This window comes from Salvelinus sp. IW2-2015, linkage group LG11 (assembly GCF_002910315.2).
Source record: "Salvelinus sp. IW2-2015 linkage group LG11, ASM291031v2, whole genome shotgun sequence".
In the NCBI taxonomy this organism is placed as follows: Eukaryota; Metazoa; Chordata; class Actinopteri; order Salmoniformes; family Salmonidae; genus Salvelinus; species Salvelinus sp. IW2-2015.
In genome coordinates, this window is record NC_036851.1 from 23,304,005 (window position 1) to 23,326,219 (window position 22,215).

General features: G+C 42.6%; 1 protein-coding gene across 2 annotated transcripts in view; it reads right to left on the bottom strand.

Moving 5' to 3' along the window:
- Positions 1 to 13,800, bottom strand: part of LOC111969995 (chromodomain-helicase-DNA-binding protein 5-like) — a 41,594-nt gene extending 27,794 nt beyond the window's left edge. For both annotated transcript variants that reach the window (XM_070445598.1, XM_070445599.1), the window contains exons 1-2: positions 13,354 to 13,800; positions 2,169 to 2,320 (exon numbers count right to left, since the gene is read on the bottom strand). In XM_070445598.1, the coding sequence (XP_070301699.1) occupies positions 2,169 to 2,320; positions 13,354 to 13,420 (219 nt within the window). In that variant the 5' untranslated portion in view covers positions 13,421 to 13,800. The remainder of the gene's footprint in view (positions 1 to 2,168; positions 2,321 to 13,353) is intronic.
- Between the last annotated feature and the right edge of the window lie 8,415 nt (positions 13,801 to 22,215).

A 22,215-nucleotide genomic window follows, 5' to 3' on the forward strand; every position in this document is an offset into this window, starting at 1 on the left:
GTGGTGTGTGTGTGTGTGTGTGTGTGCGCATGAAAGAGCTGTGTGCAGCTTGTTGCCTGTTGCACTATAGGCCTGTGTGGATCCATGGAGAGACTCGCAGGCGTCTCGCTCTGTGGCGCAGAGGAAAGGCTCACGTTGCCGCAGCGCCCGCCAACCCCACCGCCAGCCCGTCTGTGTTGCCATGGCGACCAACCCGTGCAGAGTCTGGAGCTCTCTCTCTCTTACCCTCTCTCTCTCTTACCCTCACTCTATAGCAGCAGCAGCCAATGAAACGGTGCCATCCAATCAGACACGTTTGCATAACGAGCTTGTTATGCAGAGGCCTGTGGTTGCAGAGCCTGTGTTCCAGCACCCGTCTAGACAAATCTCATTTATGCATACGGAGAAGGAGAGAGAATGAGTTTGGAGGGAGGTCCAAATGAAAAAGGGTGGGGGGGTGGTGGAAGTAGTAGAAGCAGAGAAGCAGAACCTCCGTTAATCTAGAGAGATAAACTGCAGAGAAGTGACTTAACCCAACCACTGACGGCACACACAGGGTTGAATGTTACACAAACACATCACAGGATACATAAGACCAGCGTGGAAAGAAAGAGGAGGACTCTTCTGTGAGATCATGAAAAATAAATAAAGTCCTAAAGCATAACCAAATTGTTTATTCCTATATATAATGCCTTCCCTTTGGTATCAACTTCATTTCTGTTCAGCATCTAGTTTCAGTACTAAATTAAATTAGTACATACTAATTGTATAATGTGCAACCATTATTTAAGAAATGAATGTCAGATTGAATACACAAACTTCACATCCTAACGATACCATAAACACCCAACGGCGTACAATTGTACAGTGCAACAGGGGGGAAAACACTGCTGACTATCAACACGCAGTCCCCCTAAAGGGATTTCTCTCCTTAAAACTGATCTAGCCAGTCATCAGTACTAACAGCTCTCCTGTGGTGTGCTTGGGCCCTGCTAGAGGGAGTCTGAGCACTGCTTGCTTTCTCAGCTCTGAGACTGACCTGGGGGAGAGAGGCCCACTGACAGGGCTGTAACCTCCATTGATCCGTGGCCTATGTCTGACAGTAGACTTTGGGGAGAGATTGTAAGTGAATAACAGCTAGTAGTGGTTTCCCTTAACAGAGAGTGCTGCCTGATAAACACGTACAGTGTACTGTCTAGCAGAGCTTGTGAACTGAGCATGGAAARAGAGCGGTATGGAGAGAAAGAGTGTGTGAGAGAGAGGAAAGAGACAGGGAGACCCCTCATTAGCACAGCGGGGTCCAATGCTCAGTGTTTATCGTGGCCAGCCAAAGGGCCGGTGACAGGCTAGCCACCAGAGCTCCTCACAGTGCAGCTGGCAGCCCTGGACAGGGACATCCCTGCTCTGTCACCGCCACAGTTCAGAACACTGATCAACCGCGAACACAAGCAGGGGACACACAAATGAGAAACAGGCACCGCAAAGCCAACACAAACTGTATAAAGAGCAAGGCCCTCAAATGGCAGAGGGATGTTTTACACACTTTCCTCCGGCTCACTGTCACTGTGTTGCACCAAACATTTTCCCCTGACTTCACTATGATGTCTTTCAAGGCACACTTGTGGTTAACCTCAAATAGCCAAGAATCTAAGGAGCAGTCATGGAAACAAATAAAATGCAGGAGTGGTTTGTTGTCTGTTTTGATATATGGTGGTGGTGTGGTAGATGGAGAGCCTCAGCTCAGTGCTGCTGTTTAAAGCCTGTTGTCTGAATGCCAGGAACTAATGCCTGGTAGAGTTCAGCTGTCAGAATAGCTCTGTCACAATGTTGTTGTTGGAACCTACTGGCACACGCTGTAGCACTCCTGACCGACCGCCCATTTTGACTGCCACAGGGACAGGCACTTCTCCTGATCCACAATCTACACTCGCACTCAAAGCCCACAGCTTACACTGGCACTCACGCTGGCACTGGTGCCAAGTGCCCCTAAGCCAAAGACACTACTGTTTCTCCTTGAAATTAGAGAATAGTCCAAGAAACCAAATATTGTACCCCAGTAAAGAAATAAAGTGTTCAATCCCAGCCAATATAAATGGCTGCTCAAGGACTACAGTATATGGCACAACATCTACTGTAGCTTTTTAGAGGTTCTGTGTTATTGTGCATGATTGTAATCTGATAGAGTTTACCTCCTTTTTCCTCTTCTTGACTTTGGGCATCTTCCCCTCCTTCATCTTTTTGAGTTTCTTCTTCTTCTGTTGTTTGAGGGAGTCGTTGTCAGTGAAAAAGCTGTCCAGAGGTGTGAGCGGGACAGTGTTATGTTGACCCTCCTCATCCTCATCTAGACACACACAAACACAAACATGGCCTTCAGAACCACATGATACAAGTATTCACAACTTTGACTCTTATTGTAACATATACAGATTTCATGGGGCTTCTGTTAGTCATCACTTTACCATCCTCCCCTTTTACCTTATATCCTGTTGGCCAGGCAAGACTCAAACCTTAACCTAGTGGGCTGCTAGTTCTCTTTCAATTGTATTGTCTCAATATTGTTGTATACATATAAGCATGCTGACAACAGTGTATAACGGTGCTCCAGACTTCAATGCTGCCATAGTGGGTCACAGAGGAGTAAGAGAGACAGCAGGGCCAGGGAGACTGCCTTAGACAGTAGACAGTACATCACTATAAAGAGACACTCCCACGGTGCCTCCTCACACACAAACACACAGACTGGAGGGCATGAAATATGCAGCACGTGCATCAGAGTCATTCAGCCAGCCAACACTAGACTAGCCCTGCAGCCTACCACTCCCAGAGGGACACTGAGTAGGGAGGAGGGGTTCCCCGTCTCCATAGCACAAACATTGGCTTGCAATGTACTTATCCTCCATTTAGCCAGGCTAGTCAAGAGGGGCCACACAGACACTAGGGGCTTCCAAGGTCCATTATCAATGAGAGACCCATAGAAATGTCTATCTATATATTCCCATTCACCACTGGATAAGCTGGATGCATCTTCCCACGTGTGTCCAGCAAACGGTACCGGAGCATTTGTTCTCAGACCAACAGGCTCCAAGACAGCTTCTACCCCCAAGACTGCTAAATAGTCAAACTGCTAAATAGTCAATAATGGCACCCAAACTATCTGCGCTGACTCTATCTTGCTCTGACCCTACGCAAAGCAAAATATACACACACCATATACAGTGCAATCAGACCCCTTGACTTTTTCCACATTTTGTTATGTTACAGCCTTATTCTAAAATKTATTAAATAAATGTTCCTCATCAATCTACACACAATACCCCATAATGACAAAGTGAAAACAGGTTTTTAGAATTTTTGGCAAATGTATTAAAAATTAAAAACAGACATACTTTATTTACGTAAGTATTCAGACTCTTTGCTATGAGACTCAAAATTTGAGCTCAGTTGCATCCTGTTTACACTGATCATCCTTAAGATATTTCTACAACTTGATCGGAGTCCACCTGTGGTAAATTCAAATGATTGGGCATGATTTGGAAAGGAACACATCTGTATATATAAGGTCCCACAGTTGACAGTACATGTCAGAGCAAAAACCAAGCCACGATGTCGAAGGAATGGTCCATAGAGCTCCGAGACAGGTTTGTGTCKTGGCACAGATCGGTAGAAGGGTACAAAAACATTTCTGCGGAATTGAAGGTCCCAAGAACACAGTGGCCTCCATCATTCTTAAATGGAAGAAGTTTGGAACCACCAAGACTCTTCCTAGAGCTGGCCGCCCGGCCAAACTGAGCAATCGGGGGAGAAGGGCCTTGGTCAGGGACGTGACCAAGTACCATATGGTCACTCTGACAGAGCTCCTCTGTAGAGATAGAGGAATCTTCCAGAAGGACAACCATCTCCAATCAGGCCTTTATGGTAGAGTGGCCAAACAGAAGCCACTCCTCAGTAAAAGGCACATGACAGCCAGCTTGGACTTTGCCAAAAGGCACCTAAAGGACACTCAGACCATGAGAAACAAGATTCTCTGGTCTGATGAAACCAAGCTTGAACTCTTTGGCCTGAATGCCAAGTGTCATGTCTGGAGGAAACCTGGCACCATCCCTAGGTTGAAGCATGGTGGTGGCAGCATCTTGCTGTGGGGATGTTTTTCAGCAGCAGGGACTGGGAGACTAGTCAGGATCGAAGGAAAGGTGAACAGAGCAAAGTACACAGAGATCCTTGATGAAAACCTGCTCCAGAGCGCTCACGACCTCAGACTAGGGTGAAGGTTCACCTTCCAACAGCACAATGACCCAAAGCACACAGCCAAGACAATGCAGGAGTGGCTTCAGGACATGTCTCTGAATGTCCTTGAGTGGCCCAGCCAGAGCCCAGACCTGAACCTAATCGAACATCTCTGGAGAGACCAGAAAATAGCTGTGCAGCGATGCTCCCCATCCAACCTGGGAGAAACTCCCCAAAAACAGGTGTGCCAAGCTTGTAGCATCATACCCAAGAAGACTCAAGGCTGTAATCGCTGCCAAAGGTGCTTCAACAAAGTACTAAGTAAATGGTCTGAATACTTATGTAAATGTGATATTTCAGTATATATATATATATATACAGTGGGGCAAAAAAGTATTTAGTCAGCCACCAATTGTGCAAGTTCTCCCACTTAGAAAGACGAGAGAGGCCTGTAATTTTCATCATAGGTACACTTCAACTATGACAGACAAAATGAGAAAAAAATCCAGAAAATCACATTGGTAGAGATTTTTATGAATTATTTGCAAATTATGGTGGAATTAAGTATTTGGTCACCTACAAACAAGCAAGAATTTCTGGCTATCACAGACCATGTAACTTCTTCTTTAAGAGGCTCCTCTGTCTCCATCGTTACCTGTATTAATGGCACCGGTTTGAACTTGTTATCAGATAAAAAGACACCTGTCCACAACCTCAAACAGTCACACTCCAAACTCCACTATTGGCCAAGACCAAAGAGCTGTCAAAGGACACCAGAAACAAAATTGTAAACCTGCACAAGGCTGGGAAGACTGAATCTGCAGCTTGGTTTGAAGAAATCAACTGTGGAGCAATTATTAGAAATGGAAGACATACAAGACCACTGATAATCTCCCTCGATCTGGGCTCCACGCAAGATCTCACCCCGTGGGGTCAAAATGATCACAAGAACGGTGAGCAAAAATCCAGAACCACACAGGGGGACCTAGTGAATGACCTGCAGAGAGCTGGGACCAAAGTAACAAAGCCTACCAGAAGTAACACACTACGCCGCCAGGGACTCAAATCCTGCAGTGCCAGACGTGTCCCTCCTTAAGCCAGTACATGTCCAGGCCCGTCTGAAGTTTGCTAGAGAGCATTTGGATGATCCAGAAGAAGATTGGAGAATGTCATATGGTCAGATGAAACCAAAATATAACTTTTTGGTAAAAACTCAACTCGTCGTGTTTGGAGGACAAAGAATGCTGAGTTGCATCCAAAGAACACCATACCTACTGTGAAGCATGGGTGAAACATCATGCTTTGGGCTGTTTTTCTGCAAAGGACCAGGACGACTGATCCGTGTAAAGGAAAGAATGAATGGGGCCATGTATCGTGAGATTTTGAGTGAAAACCTCCTTCCATCAGCAAGGGCATTGAAGATGAAACGTGGCTGGGTCTTTTCAGCATGACAATGATCCAAACACACCGCACGGGCAACCAAGGAGTGGCTTCGTAAGAAGCATTTCAAGGTCCTGGAGTGCCTAGCCAGTCTCCAGATCTCAACCCCATAGAAAATCTTGGAGGAGTTGAAAGTCCGTGTTGCCCAGCAACAGCCCAAAACACCACTGCTCTAGAGGAGATCTGCATGGAGGAATGGGCCAAAATACCAGCAACAGTGTGTGAAAACCTGTGAAGACTTACAGAAAACGTTTGACCTCTGTCATTGCCAACGAAGGGTATAACAAAGTATTGAGATAAACTTTTGTTATTGACCAAATACTTATTTTCCACCATAATTTGCAAATAAATTCATTAAAAATCCTACAATGTGATTTTCTGGATTTTTTTCTTCTCATTTGTCTGTCATAGTTGAAGTGTACTATGATGAAAATTACAGGCCTCTCTCATCTTTTTAAGTGGGAGAACTTGCACAATTGGTGGCTGACTAAATACTTTTTTGCCCCACTGTACATATATACACATACAAATAAAATATGATTTTGCTTTGTAATTATGGGGTATTTTATGTAGATTGATGAGGGGGATTTTTTTWTTTTATACATTTTAGAATAAAATGTGGGAAAAGTAAAGGGGTCTGAATACTTTCCGAATGCACTGTACATACACATTACACACACACGCACAATCACACACTTTTACAGTAATTGTTTGCTGCTGCTACTCTGTTCTATATTTCACTCTTATTATCTATCACTTTACCCAGCCTAGTYACTTTACCCTGCCTTTATGTACATATCTACCTCAAATACCTCATACCTCTGCACAATGATCTGGTACTTGTACTCCCTGTACATAGTTCCATTCTCATGTATTTTATGGTATTATTCTTGTGTTACTATTTTATTTGTATTATTATTTATAAACTCTGCATCGTTGGGAAGGGCTCGTAAGCAAGCGTTTCAAGGTATAACACCAGTTACATTTGGTGCATGTGACAAATAAAACTTGATTTGATTTAGATTGAGTCTTTCTCCTAAACATACATCATGGTAGCTACCCACTGGGCGCATTCAGTGCCAGTCAAAAGTTTGGACACACCTACTCATTCAAGGGTTTTTCTTTATTTTTACTATTTTCTACCTTGTAGAATAATAGTGAAGACATCAAAACTATGAAATAACACATATGGAATCATGTAGTAACCAAAAAAGTGTTAAACAAATCTAAATATATTTAATATTTGAGATTCTTCAAATTAGCGACCCTTTGCCTTGATGACAGCTTTGCACACTCTTGGCATTCTCTCAACCAGCTTGGGAAGTCACCTGGAATGCATTTCAATTAACAGGTGTGCCTTGTTAAAAGTTAATTTGTGGAATTTCTTTCCTTCTTGATGTGTTTGAGCCAGTTGTATTTACAAGGTAGGGGTGGTATAGAGAAAATAGCCCTATTTGGTAAAAGACCAAGTCCATATTATGGCAAGAACAGCTCAAATAAGCAAAGAGAAACAACAGTCCGTCATTACTTTAAGACATGAAGATCAAAGAACTTTGAAAGTTTCTTCAAGTGCAGTTGCAAAAACAATCAAGCGCTATGATGAAACTGGCTCTCATGAGGACCGCCACAGGAAAAAAGACCCAGAGTTACCTCTGCTGCAGAGGATAAGTTCAATAGAGTTACCAGCCTCAGAAATTGCAGCCCAAATAAATGCTTCACAGAGTTTAAGTAACAGACACATCTCAACATCAACTGTTCAGAGGAGACTGAGTGAATCAGGCCTTCGTGGTCGAATTGCTGCAAAGAAACCACTACTAAAGGACACCAATAAGAAGAGACTTGCTTGGGCCAAGAAACACTAGCAATTGACATTAGACCGGTGAAAATCTGTCCTTTTGTTTGATGAGTCCAAATTTGAGATATTTGGTTCCAACCGCTGTGTCTTTGTGAGACGCAGAGTAGGTGAACGGATGATCTTTGCATGTGTGGTTCCCATCGTGAAGCATGGAGTAGGAGGTGTTATGGTGTGGGGGTGCCTTGCTGGTGACACTGTCAGTGATTTATTTAGAATTCAAGGCACACTTAACCAGCATGGCTACCACAGCATTCTGCAGCGATACGCCATCCATCTGGTTTGCGCTTAGTGGGACTATCATTTGTTTTTCAACAGGACAATGACCCAACACACATCCAGGCTGTGTAAGGGCTATTTGACCAAGAAGGAGAGTGATGCAGTGCTGCATCAGATGACCTGGCCTCCACAATCACCCGACCTCAACTCAATTGGGATGGTTTGGGATGAGTTGGACTGCAGAGTGAAAGAAAATCAGCCAACAAGTGCTCAGCATATGTKGGAACTCCTTCAAGACTGTTGGAAAGCATTCCTCATGAAGCTGGTTGAGAGAATGCCAAGAGTGTGCAAAGTCATCAAGGCAAGGGGTGGCTACTAAAACCCTGGAATGAGTAGGTGTGTCCAAACTTTTGACTGGTGCTGTATGTGTCACTCAAAGTCTATTCCACGTTGGTTCAACGTAATTTTATTTAAATGACGTGTGGGTAGTGCCAGCTCTATAGTTATTAGGTCAACATGTCTGCAGTACCTCACACTGGGAGCTCTTTCATGTCTGAGCCACAGTCAGGTTCAAAATTATTGGCAGCCTTGATAAAGATGAGAAAAAAAGCCTGTATAAACTTTATGAAAATAGAGCTCTTTGGCCATGCACACCAGTGTTGAGTGGCATCATATAAGTATGCATAAGCAGGAAATTACCCCATACCTATTGTAAAATATGGTGGTGGATCTTTGATGTTATGGGGCTAGTTTGCTTCACTGGTCCTCGAGCCCTCGTTAAAGTCAACGGCATCATGAACTTTACCCAGTACCAGGACAATTTATCAAAAAACCCGGGTGCCTCTGCCAGTAGGCTGAAACTTGGCCGCAAATGGATCTTCCAGCAAGACAATAACCCCAAGCACACATCAAAATCCACAAAGAAATTGTTAATTGACCACAAAATCAACATGTAATGGCCATCTCAGTCTCCAGACTTGAACCCCATTGAAAACCTGTGTTTTGAATTAAAGAGAGCAGGCCATAATCACAAACAAAGGATTTCAAGGATCTGGAAAGATTCTGCATGGAGGAATGGTCTCAGATCCCTCCCAATGTATTCTCCAACTCATAAAATATTTTAGAAAAAGGCTCAGTGCTGTTATCCTCGCAAAGTGAGGTATTGAAAGGTATTGACAACAGAGGTGTCAATCATTTTAACCTCTATCTTTTTGAGAGAAAAAAAATGAAGTGTTAAATAAAATCTATGTCTGCAGCCTGCCAGGCATGTCATAATTACGACAACTCAGCTAATGTTACAGCTCTTTCAAATGCACTCATGATAAAATTGGCTGAGATGACAAGAAATGCAGTTGTTTATTTAAGACCTACAGGAAGGTTGAGAGCGAAAATCTGCTGTTTCCATCTCAAGACATCTAATTCTCCTCCTTGCTGATATGTGACACCCGCCATTATTTACCACCAAGTTGACCAGAAATGGCCACTACCATCAATGCAATTGAGACAAACACATTATGTCTGCACATGTAAAAATGTATTTAAGGCACCACATCTAAGTGTGTGATCCCAGAGAGAAGCCTCTGGCATTCTGGCAGCTATTGTTCTAATGCTCTGTGATGTCTTCCAGAGGTGGCTGCTTCGTACCGGGTGATGAGGGGGATCACTGTGGCATGTGGCAAAGGACAGCTGGCACCAGGCCCAGTTTGAACTAGACTGCAGCCTCACTTGGCACACTGTGCCCACATTGAAGCGTGGACGGGGGGCAGGCAGCACCGCTCTGACCTTCATGCAAGGGCTTGGCCACCGGACCGCTCCATTAGAAGGGAAATTCATGACCCTCTCATTCCTGAGAAGTCCAGCATTTACAGGAACACGCATTAGGCCACTCTCTCTGACAGGCTCCTTATGGAAATACTCAGTTAATGGTGCCCTGACCGCCAATGTGAAGAGAGTGACTTCAGGCTTCTCCCATCATTGAGAGGGTGTTTATAGCTCACTCTACTTATGTCTTAGGACACACAAAGGCACCCTCACACGCATTTACTCCAAAGCTTGGAGTAAAAAAACTGCTTCTATCTCAAGGCCATCAGATTGTAAAACAGCCACCACTAGCACAGAGAGGCGGCTGCCTACCTACAGACTTGATATCATTGGCCACTTTAATAAATGGAACACTAGTCACCTTAATAATGCCACTTGAAGAATGTTTACATATCTCACATTACTCCTCTGATATGTATATAATGTATACTGTATCCTTTTCTATCTATTCTTTACTATCTATTGCATCTTAGCCGCTCTGTCACTGCTCATCCATATATTTTATACTTAAATATTCTTATCCCATTCCTTTACTAGATTTTGTGTATTAGGTTTTGTTGTGGAATTTGTTAGATATTAGGTTTTGTTGTGGAATTGTTAGATATTACCTGTTAGATATTGCTGCACTGTCGAATCTAGAAGCATAAGCATTTCGCTACACTCGCAGTAACATCTGCTAACCATGTGTGTGTAACCAATAACATTTGATTTGAAGTTGGTCTTTCTAGTAGCGGATATGCTGTTATAGTGTAGCATTCTGAATTGTGGACTGTATGACTTCATGATAGAATCAGAGTAGTAGTCATTGACTGTGAGCTCACTTTCCTGCTCCTGGGTCTTGGGAGTTAGTGATAATAAATGGTGGCAGTGCAGTCAGGATCTAAGGGTACAGAGTGATGGTGTGTGAGTGAGTTAGATGTACTGTGGGTCAATTTAGGGAAAGTCAGCAGAAGCCTGGTGGTGGCAGGGTATAATCTGGCAGCTGATGTAACATTACAGCTCCTTTGTGATTTGCTATTCTTTCTCATGCACCATAAATATTATGAGATCACAGGATATTATTATGACAGTGTAATTAGAACATACATGTGCAGTTGAACAAAAATGCAGTGGTAACAAGTGTGACAGAGTAAACACATAAAACACACATTTACTTGGATAAACATTACACACACGCGCGCACACACACACACAGATGGACAAAAATGGTGTCAGCTTTCACAGTGGAGTCTCCAGAAATAGCCCCCACCAATCAGGGATGACTTTAGTAGGCGCACAAAAGCCCATGCTAATCTTTCAATTTCATTGAAGGACGAAACAATTTCAAAAGGAAACAAGACAAAGAGAAATGTCAGAGGCAGTATCAAAAGGTAAAACTGAGACACAAGGACAGCGCTAGTGACATGACCAAGAACGGGACAATGGGAAGGACAACAATGAGTTTGAGGCAGTGAGTGGTGGAGTGTATGGCTGTGACAGCAAACAGTAGAAGCTACTGTACTGTGGGTCCTCAGCTCTCCCTCCATGGCTTGTGGAGGGCCCTTGCCAAACCTGAAGTTCATTAGACTGCTGTCAAGCTTGGCTGGCTCTATATGAAGAACATTCTCATCAAAGCATCAGGCACATGCATGGTTAGGGAGATGCTACATGCACAATTATAGAACAGAACTGATTGATACACTCAGGGAAAATAAATCTAAAACATACGAAGAACCAACTGGAACATAACAGGAGCAAGATTTCTTTATTAACACATTCCATAGCTATTTGTATGCAATTAACCTCCTTTTTAACCACTAGTTGTTGCTTATTGGGGATATGCATAGTGATTGCTTTATCCCTCAGGTTGCAGCTGTCAGACTGCATGTACAGAAATCACAGAGCACTCCCCCCTTCTAAAGATAACCAGTTCTTTACTAAATTGTACCAATACAAAAAAAAAATATTTTGTGAGTCAGTTTGCTCCATAACACCCATGACTACATTCATTAACCTTTTCTGTATGTTCCAAAGTCAGAAATGTTGTTGGAAACTATTTTAAATGTAACATAATAATGTACATGTATTGATTCCATAGGCTACTATCAGAAAGAAGCTCAGACACGGGCATTTTGGTATCAATGACAGGCCAAATGCAAACCCCCAACTATCCACAGTGCATAAAACTCTTATAAGCAAACAGCATGAAATTCAAGCAAAATATTTAACATACAAAACAATACATTACAAAGGAGGGCCTAATGCGATGTCTTTATTGCACCATGATAAACTGGTGCCATAACCAGCCAACCATTTCACACTAATAGGCTAATGCAAATGCTATGAGGGCAGGAGGGCATATTGGTCTGCCCTGGCTGCTAATCCAGGAGTAAATCATCTGGGGCCTGGCACTAGCTGGACGAGAAAACTATGAATGTATGATTCTATTTACTGAACTGACATGGTGGTATAAAAAGGCAGGCTCCTGACTTAGGCACTTGCTGTAGGGCACTTCATCACCTCACCCCTGGCTCAGCAACTGGCTCCCCAGAGATGTATGACCTGGTTGACAGCCATGGATGGAGAGATTTATGAACCAGGCTCAGGGGCCACATAGACACTCTCTTTGACTAGCAGTGTAAATAAGAGGCATGTCCTGTTGCAGATGACCACATGAGTTGATGGGTTTACAGATTTCATCCACCATGCTCTCACCATTCTAACTTTGGAGGATTCACGTGGTCTTGAGTGCATTAAAATATGCAGGCCTATTAGTTTTGTTTCACAGTCATATTCTGTGAAAGACTAACACAGCAGTAGTCCTGYGTGGCTCAGTTGGCAGAGCATGGTGCTTGCAAAACCAGGGTTGTGGGTTTGAGTCCCACAGTGAACCAGTATGAAAAGGTATAAAACTGAATGCACTCACTACTGTAAATCGCTCTGGATAAGGGTATCTGCTAAATTACTCAAATATGCAGTAACAAAGACACCATTGTGGAAAATGGCATGTGCAATTAACTAGTATGATGGATGTGTGGAGAGTATCAACCCATTGTGCTGGTTGACGGCCACAATCAGTTTGATTACACTTGACTTATCAACAGGACAGTTGCCCTAACCAGTGTTTTCCTGGTACACGTGGGTTCAGTCACAGCCCAGCACATTTGTGGCCACTACCGAATCAATTGGACAAGAGCTTCAAAACAATTGGGACACAGCTGTTCAATTTTGATGATGGGGCATCACCAGGGAGAGTTGGACAGTCTATGGACATTCATTTAGTAATAACGTATACCTTTTATTCAGTTGTCACAGCGTGTGAGGTGAAACTTCTGACCTCAAATGGAAACACAAAAAAAATATTACATTGTTGCCTAACAGCAAAATAAAAGGGCGCACCCTCAAAACAGCACGAATAAAATGGTGTGCATGTGCCTAATTCTAAAAAGAAAAATGTAGGATATATGCTGATCGCAATCAAAGTCAAATGGAGATCGGTGGCCTAACATCTGAGCTTTTAATTTTAAAAAAATCTCGAGAATGCACGGATTCTAGGCTGTCCCCCTTTTCTCGGACCGGCTCATTTCAGTACCACATATGGTGGCTTTTCATTCGTCTATCTATATCATATTTGAAGATGACACAGTGGCGACAAGTGCAGACATGTGCCCCTGAGGAAAACAACGGGTTGTGCAAAAATTGAAACGCTTACTGCACCCCACCCCTCTTGTCTCCTATAACGTATAGTACGACAAGCCCTTTTCCCGCATTCAACTAGGCGTAGCAGCGCAAAATATCTGACGGGCAGAAACTCCCCCCACCTTACTTCGCTCGCTCACCTGGTATTTCGTCTTCAAAATCCATGTCCTCTTGTCCCTCGTCTTCATTGCTTAACGACCCAGGCATCTTTATCGCATACCAAAAACCTCTTGCCTGAGAATTAACTGAAAGTTAACCCTCTAAAAGCCACTGTTCACCTCGTATTGCTTCTCCGAAAATAATTATATGGGTCTTGTGTAAATAAAATGTATATATGTATATTTCCAAGAATGATGACTTCCCTCTTTTTGTAGGAAAACATGTATTTCCTTTTACACTCTTCTCTATCCAAGTCCTCCAGTCTGAAAATAAGAAAGAGACAAAACTGGAACACACATGCCCAGATTGTGACGTCTGGTCTGTTGCCATGACAATCCATCCCATAATTTCACCACAACTAGTTAAGTCATGCTCCCCTAGTTACCACTTTTACTAGTCGTATGCAGGGCTGCAAGTAGCAATGTCACTGTGTGCATCTCTTCCCGTCTGTCTCTTTGCCCGTTTTCCCAAGCAAGTCTGTAGAAATTGAGGTTACACCAGGATATGGGGAAAACACTTCACTCAATCCCCTCCTGAGCCCCCACTTCGCATTTCGTCTCAAATGGATTTGATGCAGTGTAATGTATCCAGTTGTAAAACAATCTAAGTCCAACTTGGTTTGAATAATCGCCAAAATTGCATATTTTAATTAAACGTAGGCTATTATGACAATGGCAAGAATCATAAAGCCAAGTTAATCTATCTATTGGCATTATTAAACTTGAGGCAATGTGGGTCATTCGTATTTAAACTTTTAAATATAGGATGCAAACAGCTCGCTGATGTAAGGGCAACGATAATATGTTTGTTACCATAGACATTAAAAGTGTTTGTTAGATGTAGCGGTCATTTCGGCTACATTGTATTGCATCTTGATTTGAAGGCGGCGCATGTTGAACAGTCAATGTTACAAAGTAATATTCTACAGAGAAGGTATTCGTTCGTGAAATTATTGCAACCTACACTAAACTTGTTTGAATTGGCAATTTCAAATATATTATTCCTTTTGTTTTAGCAATTATTTAGTCAAGATATGCATGCATTCAACAAACTTACTTGCTTTTTCACCTACACGAAATTGCAAGTGCGCAGCCAGTGCTGTGTTGATTGCTTAGAACAGTTGTCAAGGTTACGCTGCAACCTGAACTCAGTGGTAGACATAACATAGTACATTTATATCCGGAAACCACAAATTATTATGAAATGTTACGCTTTGTATTGGTATTTATTAACTTGTGGATGTCTATCACCCACCTTCGTATGATATGTTAATTTATTACATTTTTTAGGGGGTGGATCAGCTTTAATATTGAGGATAGATTGTTGCTTCCATCAATGTAATTGTCTGCATAATTTCCAATCCCTCATATATGTTTTTGGTAAATATATATATATCTATATATATATATATATAAACATACATACACATACCCACAAGTATATATATATATAATATATATATTATAATTATTTATATATTATAATATATAATATATATATATATAATAATACAGTTGAAGTCGGAGGTTTACATACACTTAGGTTGGAGTCATTAAAACTCGTTTTTCAACCACTCCACAAATTTCCTGTTAACAAACTATAGTTTTGGCAAGTCGGTAAGGACATCTACTTTGTGCATGACACAAGTCATTTTTCCAACAATGGTATATAGACAGATTATTTAATCTTATAATTCACTGTATCACAATTCCAGTGGGTCAGAAGTTTACATACACTAAGTTGACTGTGCCTTTAAACAGCTTGGGAAATCATTTGAGTCAATTGGAGGTGTACCTGTGGATGTATTTCAAGGCCTACCTTCAAACTCAGTGCCTCTTTGCTTGACATCATGGGAAAATCAAAAGAAATCAGCCAAGACCTCAGAAAAATAATTGTAGACCTCCACAAGTCTGGTTCATCCTTGTGCGCATTTTCAAACACCTGAAGGTACCATGTTCATCTGTACAAACAATAGTATCACGTATAAACACCATGGAACAATGCAGCTATCATACCACTCAGGAAGGAAGTCATTCTGTCTCCTAGAGATGAACGTACTTTGGTGCGAAAAGTGCAAATCAATCCCAGAACAACAGCAGAGGACCTTGTGAAGATGCTGGAGGAAACAGGTCCAAAAGTATCTATATCCACAGTAAAAACAAAAACTATATCGACATAACGTGAAAGGCCGCTCAGCAAGGAAGAAGCCACTGCTCCAAAACCGCCATAAAATAGCCAGACTACGGTTTGCAACTGCACATGGGGCAAAGATCGTACTTTTTGGAGAAATGTCCTCTGGTCTGATGAAGCAAAAATAGAATTGTTTGGCCATAATGACCATCGTTATGTTTTGGAGAAAAAGGGGGGACGCTTGCAAGCTGAAGAACACCATTCTAACCGTGAAGCACGGGGTGGCAGCATCATGTTGTGGGGGTGCTTTGCTGCAGGAGGGACTGGTGCTCTTCACAAAATAGATGGCTATAACAATTTATGTGGATATATTGAAGCAACATCTCAAGAAATCAGTCAGGAAGTTAAAGCTGTGTCGCAAATGGGTCTCCAAATGGACAATGACCCCAAGCATACTTCCAAAGTTGTGGCAAAATGGCTTAAGGACAACAAAGTCAAGGTATTGGAGTGGCCATCACAAAGCCCTGACCTCAATCCTATAAGAAAATGTGTGGGCAGAACTGAAAAAGTGTGTGTGAGCAAGGAGGCCTACAAACCTGACTCAGTTACACCAGCTCTGTCAGGAGGAATGGGCCAAAATTCACCCAACTTATTATGGGAATCTTGTGGAAGCTACCTGAAACGTTTGACCCAAGATAAACAATTTAAAGGCAGGCTACCAAATACTAATCGAGTGTATGTAAACTTCTGACCCACTGGGAATGTGATGAAAGAAATAAAAGCTGAATGAAATCATTCCTCTCTACTATTATTCTGACATTTCACATTCTTAAAATAAAGTGGTGATCCTAACTGACCTAAGACAGGGACATTTTTACTAGGATTAAAAGTAAGGAATTGTGAAAAAACTGAGTTTAAATGTATTTGGCTAAGGTGTATGTAAACTTCCGACTTCGGCTATATATATATAATATATATATTAACACACATATATATATAATATATAAACATTCATAAATACAACATACAGTGGGGCAAAAAAGTATTTAGTCAGCCACCAATTGTGCAAGTTCTCCACTTAAAAAGATGAGAGGCCTGTAATTTTCATCATAGGTACACTTCAACTATGACAGACAAAATTAGAAAAAAAATCCAGAAAATCACATTGTAGGATTTTTTATGAATTTATTTGCAAATTATGGTGGAAAATAAGTATTTGGTCACCTACAAACAAGCAAGATTTCTGGCTCTCACAGACCTGTAACTTCTTCTTTAAGAGGCTCTCTCGGTCCTCCACTCGTTACCTGTATTAATGGTACCTGTTTGAACTTGTTATCAGTATAAAAGACACCTGTCCACAACCTCAAACAGTCACACTCCAAACTCCACTATGGCCAAGACCAAAGAGCTGTCAAAGGACACCAGAAACAAAATTGTAGACCTGCACCAGGCTGGGAAGACTGAATCTGCAATAGGTAAGCAGCTTGGTTTGACGAAATCAACTGTGGGAGCAATTATTAGGAAATGGAAGGCATACAAGACCACTGATAATCTCCCTCGATCTGGGGCTCCACGCAAGATCCACCCCGTGGGGTAAAAATGATCACAAAAATCCAGAACCACACGGGTGGACCTAGTGAATGACCTGCAGAGAGCTGGAACCAAAGTAACAAAGCCTACCATCAGTTAACACACTACGCCGCCAGGGACTCAAATCCTGCAGTGCCAGACGTGTCCCCCCGTACATTAGGCCATACATGTCCAGGCCCGTCTGAAGTTTGCTAGAGAGCATTTGGATGATCCAGAAGAAGATTGGGAGAATGTCATATGGTCAGATGAAACCAAAATATAACTTTTTGGTAAAAACTCAACTCGTCGTGTTTGGAGGACAAAGAATGCTGAGTTGCATCCAAAGAACACCATACCTACTGTGAAGCATGGGGGTGGAAACATCATGCTTTGGGGCTGTTTTTCTGCAAAGGGACCAGGACGACTAATCCGTGTAAAGGACAGAATGAATGGGGCCATGTATCGTGAGATTTTGAGTGAAAACCTCCTTCCATCAGCAAGGGCATTGAAGATGAAACGTGGCTGGGTCTTTCAGCATGACAATGATCCCAAACACACCGCACGGGCAACGAAGGAGTGGCTTCGTAAGAAGCATTTCAAGGTCCTGGAGTGGCCTAGCCAGTCTCCAGATCTCAACCCCATAGAAAATCTTTGGAGGGAGTTGAAAATCCGTGTTGCCCAGCAACAGCCCCAAAACATCACTGCTCTAGAGGAGATCTGCATGGAGCAATGGGCCAAAATACCAGCAACAGTGTGTGAAAACCTTGTGAAGACTTACAGAAAACGTTTGACCTCTGTCATTGCCAACAAAGGGTATATAACAAAGTATTGAGATTAACTTTTGTTATTGACCAAATACTTATTTTCCACCATAATTTGCAAATAAATTCATAAAAAATCCTACAAATCCTACAATGTGATTTTTTTTCTTCTAATTTTGTCTGTCATAGTTGAAGTGTACCTATGATGAAAATTACAGGCCTCTCTCATCTTTTTAAGTGGGAGAACTTGCACAATTGGTGGCTGACTAAATACTTTTTTGCCCCACTGTACATATATACACATACACTTTAAAAAAATATATACCTTCCTTTTTTATTCCTGCWAACTCTACCACCCCTCCCCCAATTGGATAAAACTAATAAACAATAACACTTCGGCTTCTACTTCCAGTTTATACATACTATACACAATTTACAGACACAATCCATTTTACAATAGTTATATTTAGTTTGTTTTTAGTACTGGCCTTCCTCTATTTCTGATGTCTATCCAGTTTGATTTCTCTAATATTGAGTTCACTCCAACGCTTCCCACAGTTGTGTCAAGTTGGCTGGATGTCCTTTGGACCATTCTACACATGGAAAACTGCTAAGTGTGAAAAACCCAGTAGCGTTGCAGTTCTTGACACAAACTGGTGCGCATGACACCTACTACCATACCCTGTTTCATATTATTCTGTATGTAAATCCGAGACACTCCATTTAGTATGATACGCTACGTCGCGTATGGTATGTATTCATTTGTGGATGTCCATCAACCATTTTGTGTGATATGTTACAAATTACAACTCATATGTTACGAATTGCAATTCGAACAATATGTTAAGAATTCACAAAATGTACAATATGATACGAATTTCCAAAACGTATGATATATTAGGAATTCCAATTTGTTGTGGATAATGCTAAAATTAGCTAGCTGGCTAACGTTAGCTAGACTAGGGGTTAGGGTTAATGTTAGGAGTTAGGTTAAAGGGTTTAAGGTTAGATTTAGCTACAATGCCAAGTAGTTGCAAAGTAGCTAACAAGTAGTAAGTCGTTGAAAAGTTGCTAAAATGCTAGTTGTCTTGATGAGATTTGAACATGCAACTTTTGGTTGCTAGGCATTCGTGTTATATGCCCGCTCACCTATCCACCCCCGACTAACCACCCTCCTTTAGTTTTTGCCTTAAGTAACCTTCTGTTTTATATAACCACATCAAATGTAACATATTATACTAATTCCAGTGTCTCGGATTTACTTTTACTATGTTATGTCTAGTCTATGAGACCAGGCTGGAATGGCACACACAATCCATGTCTCAATTGTCTCAGGGATAAAAAAAAAAAAAAAATCCTTCTTTAAGCTGTCTTCTCCCCTTCATCTCGATTGCAGAGGATTTAACAGGTGACATCAATAGGGGATCAAAACTTTTACCGGGATTCACCTGGTCAGTCTGTCATGGAAAGAGTAGGTGTCCTTAATGTTTTGTACACTTAGTGTATGTTACGAATTGCAATTCCTACTGAAAGCAGGTCCTACCTGCTCTACATACTTTAGTGGTTTGTGACCTACTGACACCGCCCCCAGATAGAGGGGAATAAAGCAGCCAAAGAGTGAACACACACAGGGAACTTTATTCACACACAGGAGAAGATGAATATGGGGATGCATATGAGAATGTACATGGGGATGGTTCTGTAGGAAAGGTAATGGTTCTGTAATGTACAGAAACCGAGGTAATGAATACACACATACTGAATGAATATACCAGGGCACCAATCAAGATACAGAATAGAGCAGTAATAAATGGCAAARGACTGTTTAGATTGTATATGCTATCTGCAGAGTATTATACAAAACAGTAAACACAGAGGGGCAACATAAAATACGCAATAGTAGTAACTAACTATGAAGAACAATATACAAATGTCAATACAACTCACTTTGGGCACCCATCCCATCTCACAAGTTCAGAGATATGAATGAGTCCAGTTGTTGATGGGCAGAGACAGAGATGTTGCTCTCTGCCACTGCTTGAGGGAGACTGGAGGTATTGTGTTGCCTGTATAGTCAACCTAGTAACCTACCTAGCAACCTATCATGGCACAGGTCACAAAGGTCAGAAAGAGTTTGAGAGGCAGGTTTATGGTACCCCGTAGACGCTCAGGCTACAAAGTATAGTGCAGCTAAGGGGCTGTGAGGTGCTGATAAGTCACCGGCAGGGAATTCCTAACAGCCACCCCTAAATATGAGCAGCATATTTACGCCACCCCATCAGAGGCAGGCAAGGAGCAGCCAGGGGACAGAGTGCTGAGGTTGTCCATATTGATGGCACTTCAGAGTAGGGCCAGCCCACTGCAGCAAGTCAGGTGCTGGGGGGGCTCCCCCACAGAGGCGGCCCAGGAGTGCCCCCATGTCCAGGGAGGAGAGCAGGCCCAGCAGCAGCGACTCCCCAACTGAGGCAGGTCCCAGCAGCGGGGAGCAAGCGCGGTGGTGTTCCCCCACAGGGGCTTGCTGTGCCCCAGTAGAGGAGAGAAGGCCTGGCTGTGACGGTTCCCAAACTGAGGCAGGCAAGTCGCCCAGGGCAGGCCCCAGAGCAAGGCCCCCGATCAGAAGGCAGTGCTGGTGAGTCCAGGGCAGATGGTGGATCAGCTCGGACCCCAGGAGCAGGAATATATAGTGCCTCTGAGACAGGACACTGGGGAGTGAAGTCTGGGTAGTAGTCCGCGATTAGGTCTGGTGTGTCTCACACAGTCACGTCGGGGGTTGAGTCCAGCAGCAGCAGGACCAGGACTGGAGATCGGACAGAGGCATCCTGGACACCCCAAATGGGACCCAGGGCTGTGGATGGGTCAGGTGAAGCAGTACTGTCAGTACCTGGCGATAGTGGTGTGGCTAGGTCTTCCCATGGGCCCAGGTCAGGGCTGGACCGCTCATCAGAGGTAGCAGCAGACAGGTCTGTTGCTGCTGGAGGGTCCCCTAGTTCAGGGACAGGCTGAGAGTCAGAGGCAGGCATGATCTGGTGGCGGTGAGGAATTGGGTCCTGTCAGCAACATAGGCTCACTACCGCGTGGCGATTCTGCTGGAGTCGCATAGACTGCCCGAGCCAGGGAGAGGGTTCCCCCAGAATCCACAGCAGTGGAGGGGGGATCGGGAATGACATCTGTAATAGACTCAGTCACTGAAGCAGGCAACTCCAGAGGAATGTGATTGACCACATGAAACAAAGGAAACGTGCAATATTTATTTTTTAGAAGCGCTGCATTTGAAAGCAGATTCGAAAAGTCATTGAATTACTTGAGGGGCTGTCATAAAACTTAAAAGTTCTAGAATTGGGTGAAAATGGCAGCCAGGGAGAAATCCAAACCAGTCTAATTGGAATGAATGGCAGAGGCATAATCCAGATTGTTCTGGATTATGTAAAAGGCATGTGTATCAGAAATTGTGTAACACAATTGTCAACCTAAAATATTTTAATATAATTATAAATACAGTTTATACCGGTTTTATACACATGTTCTGTATAAATAGCCTCTAAAATATATGTAAACAGACCATAAATGTCTAAATTGTTTTCTTTGTGCTGTGTGCTATTATTTTTTATTTATTTAACCTTTATTTAACCAGGTAGGCCAGTTKAGAACAAGTTCTCATTTACAACTGCGACCTGGCCAAGATAAAGCAAAGCAGTATGACAAAAACAACAACAGACTTACATATGGGATTAACAAACGTACAGTAAATAACACAATAGAAAAATCTATATACAGTGTGTGCAAATGTAGTAAGATTAGGGAGGCAAGGCAATAAATAGGCCATAGTGGCAAAATAATTACAATTCAGCATTAACACTGCAGTGATAGCTGTGCAGATGATGATGTGCAAGTAGAGATACTGGGGTGCAAAAGAGCAAAAAATAAATAACAATATGGGGATGAGGTAGTTGGGTGGGCTATTTACAGATGGGCAGTGTACAGGTGCAATGATCGGTAAGGTGGTCTGACAGCTGATGCTTAAATTTAGTAAGGGAGAAATGTCTCCAGCTTCAGTGATTTTTGCAATTCGTTCCAGTCATTGGCAGCAGAGAACTGAAAGGAAAGGAGGCCAAAGGAGGAGCTTGCTTTGGGGATGAGCAGTGAAATATACCTGCTGGAGCGCGTGGTACAGGTGGGTGTTGCTATGGTGACCAGTGAGCTGAGATAAGGCGGGGCTTTACATAGCAAAGACTTATAGATGACCTGGAGCCAGTGGGTCTGGCAACGAATATGAAGCGAGGGCCAGCAAACGAGAGCATACAGGTCGCAGTGGTGGGTAGTATATGGGGCTTTGGTGACAAAACGGATGGCACTGTGATAGACGACATCCAACTTGCTGAGTAG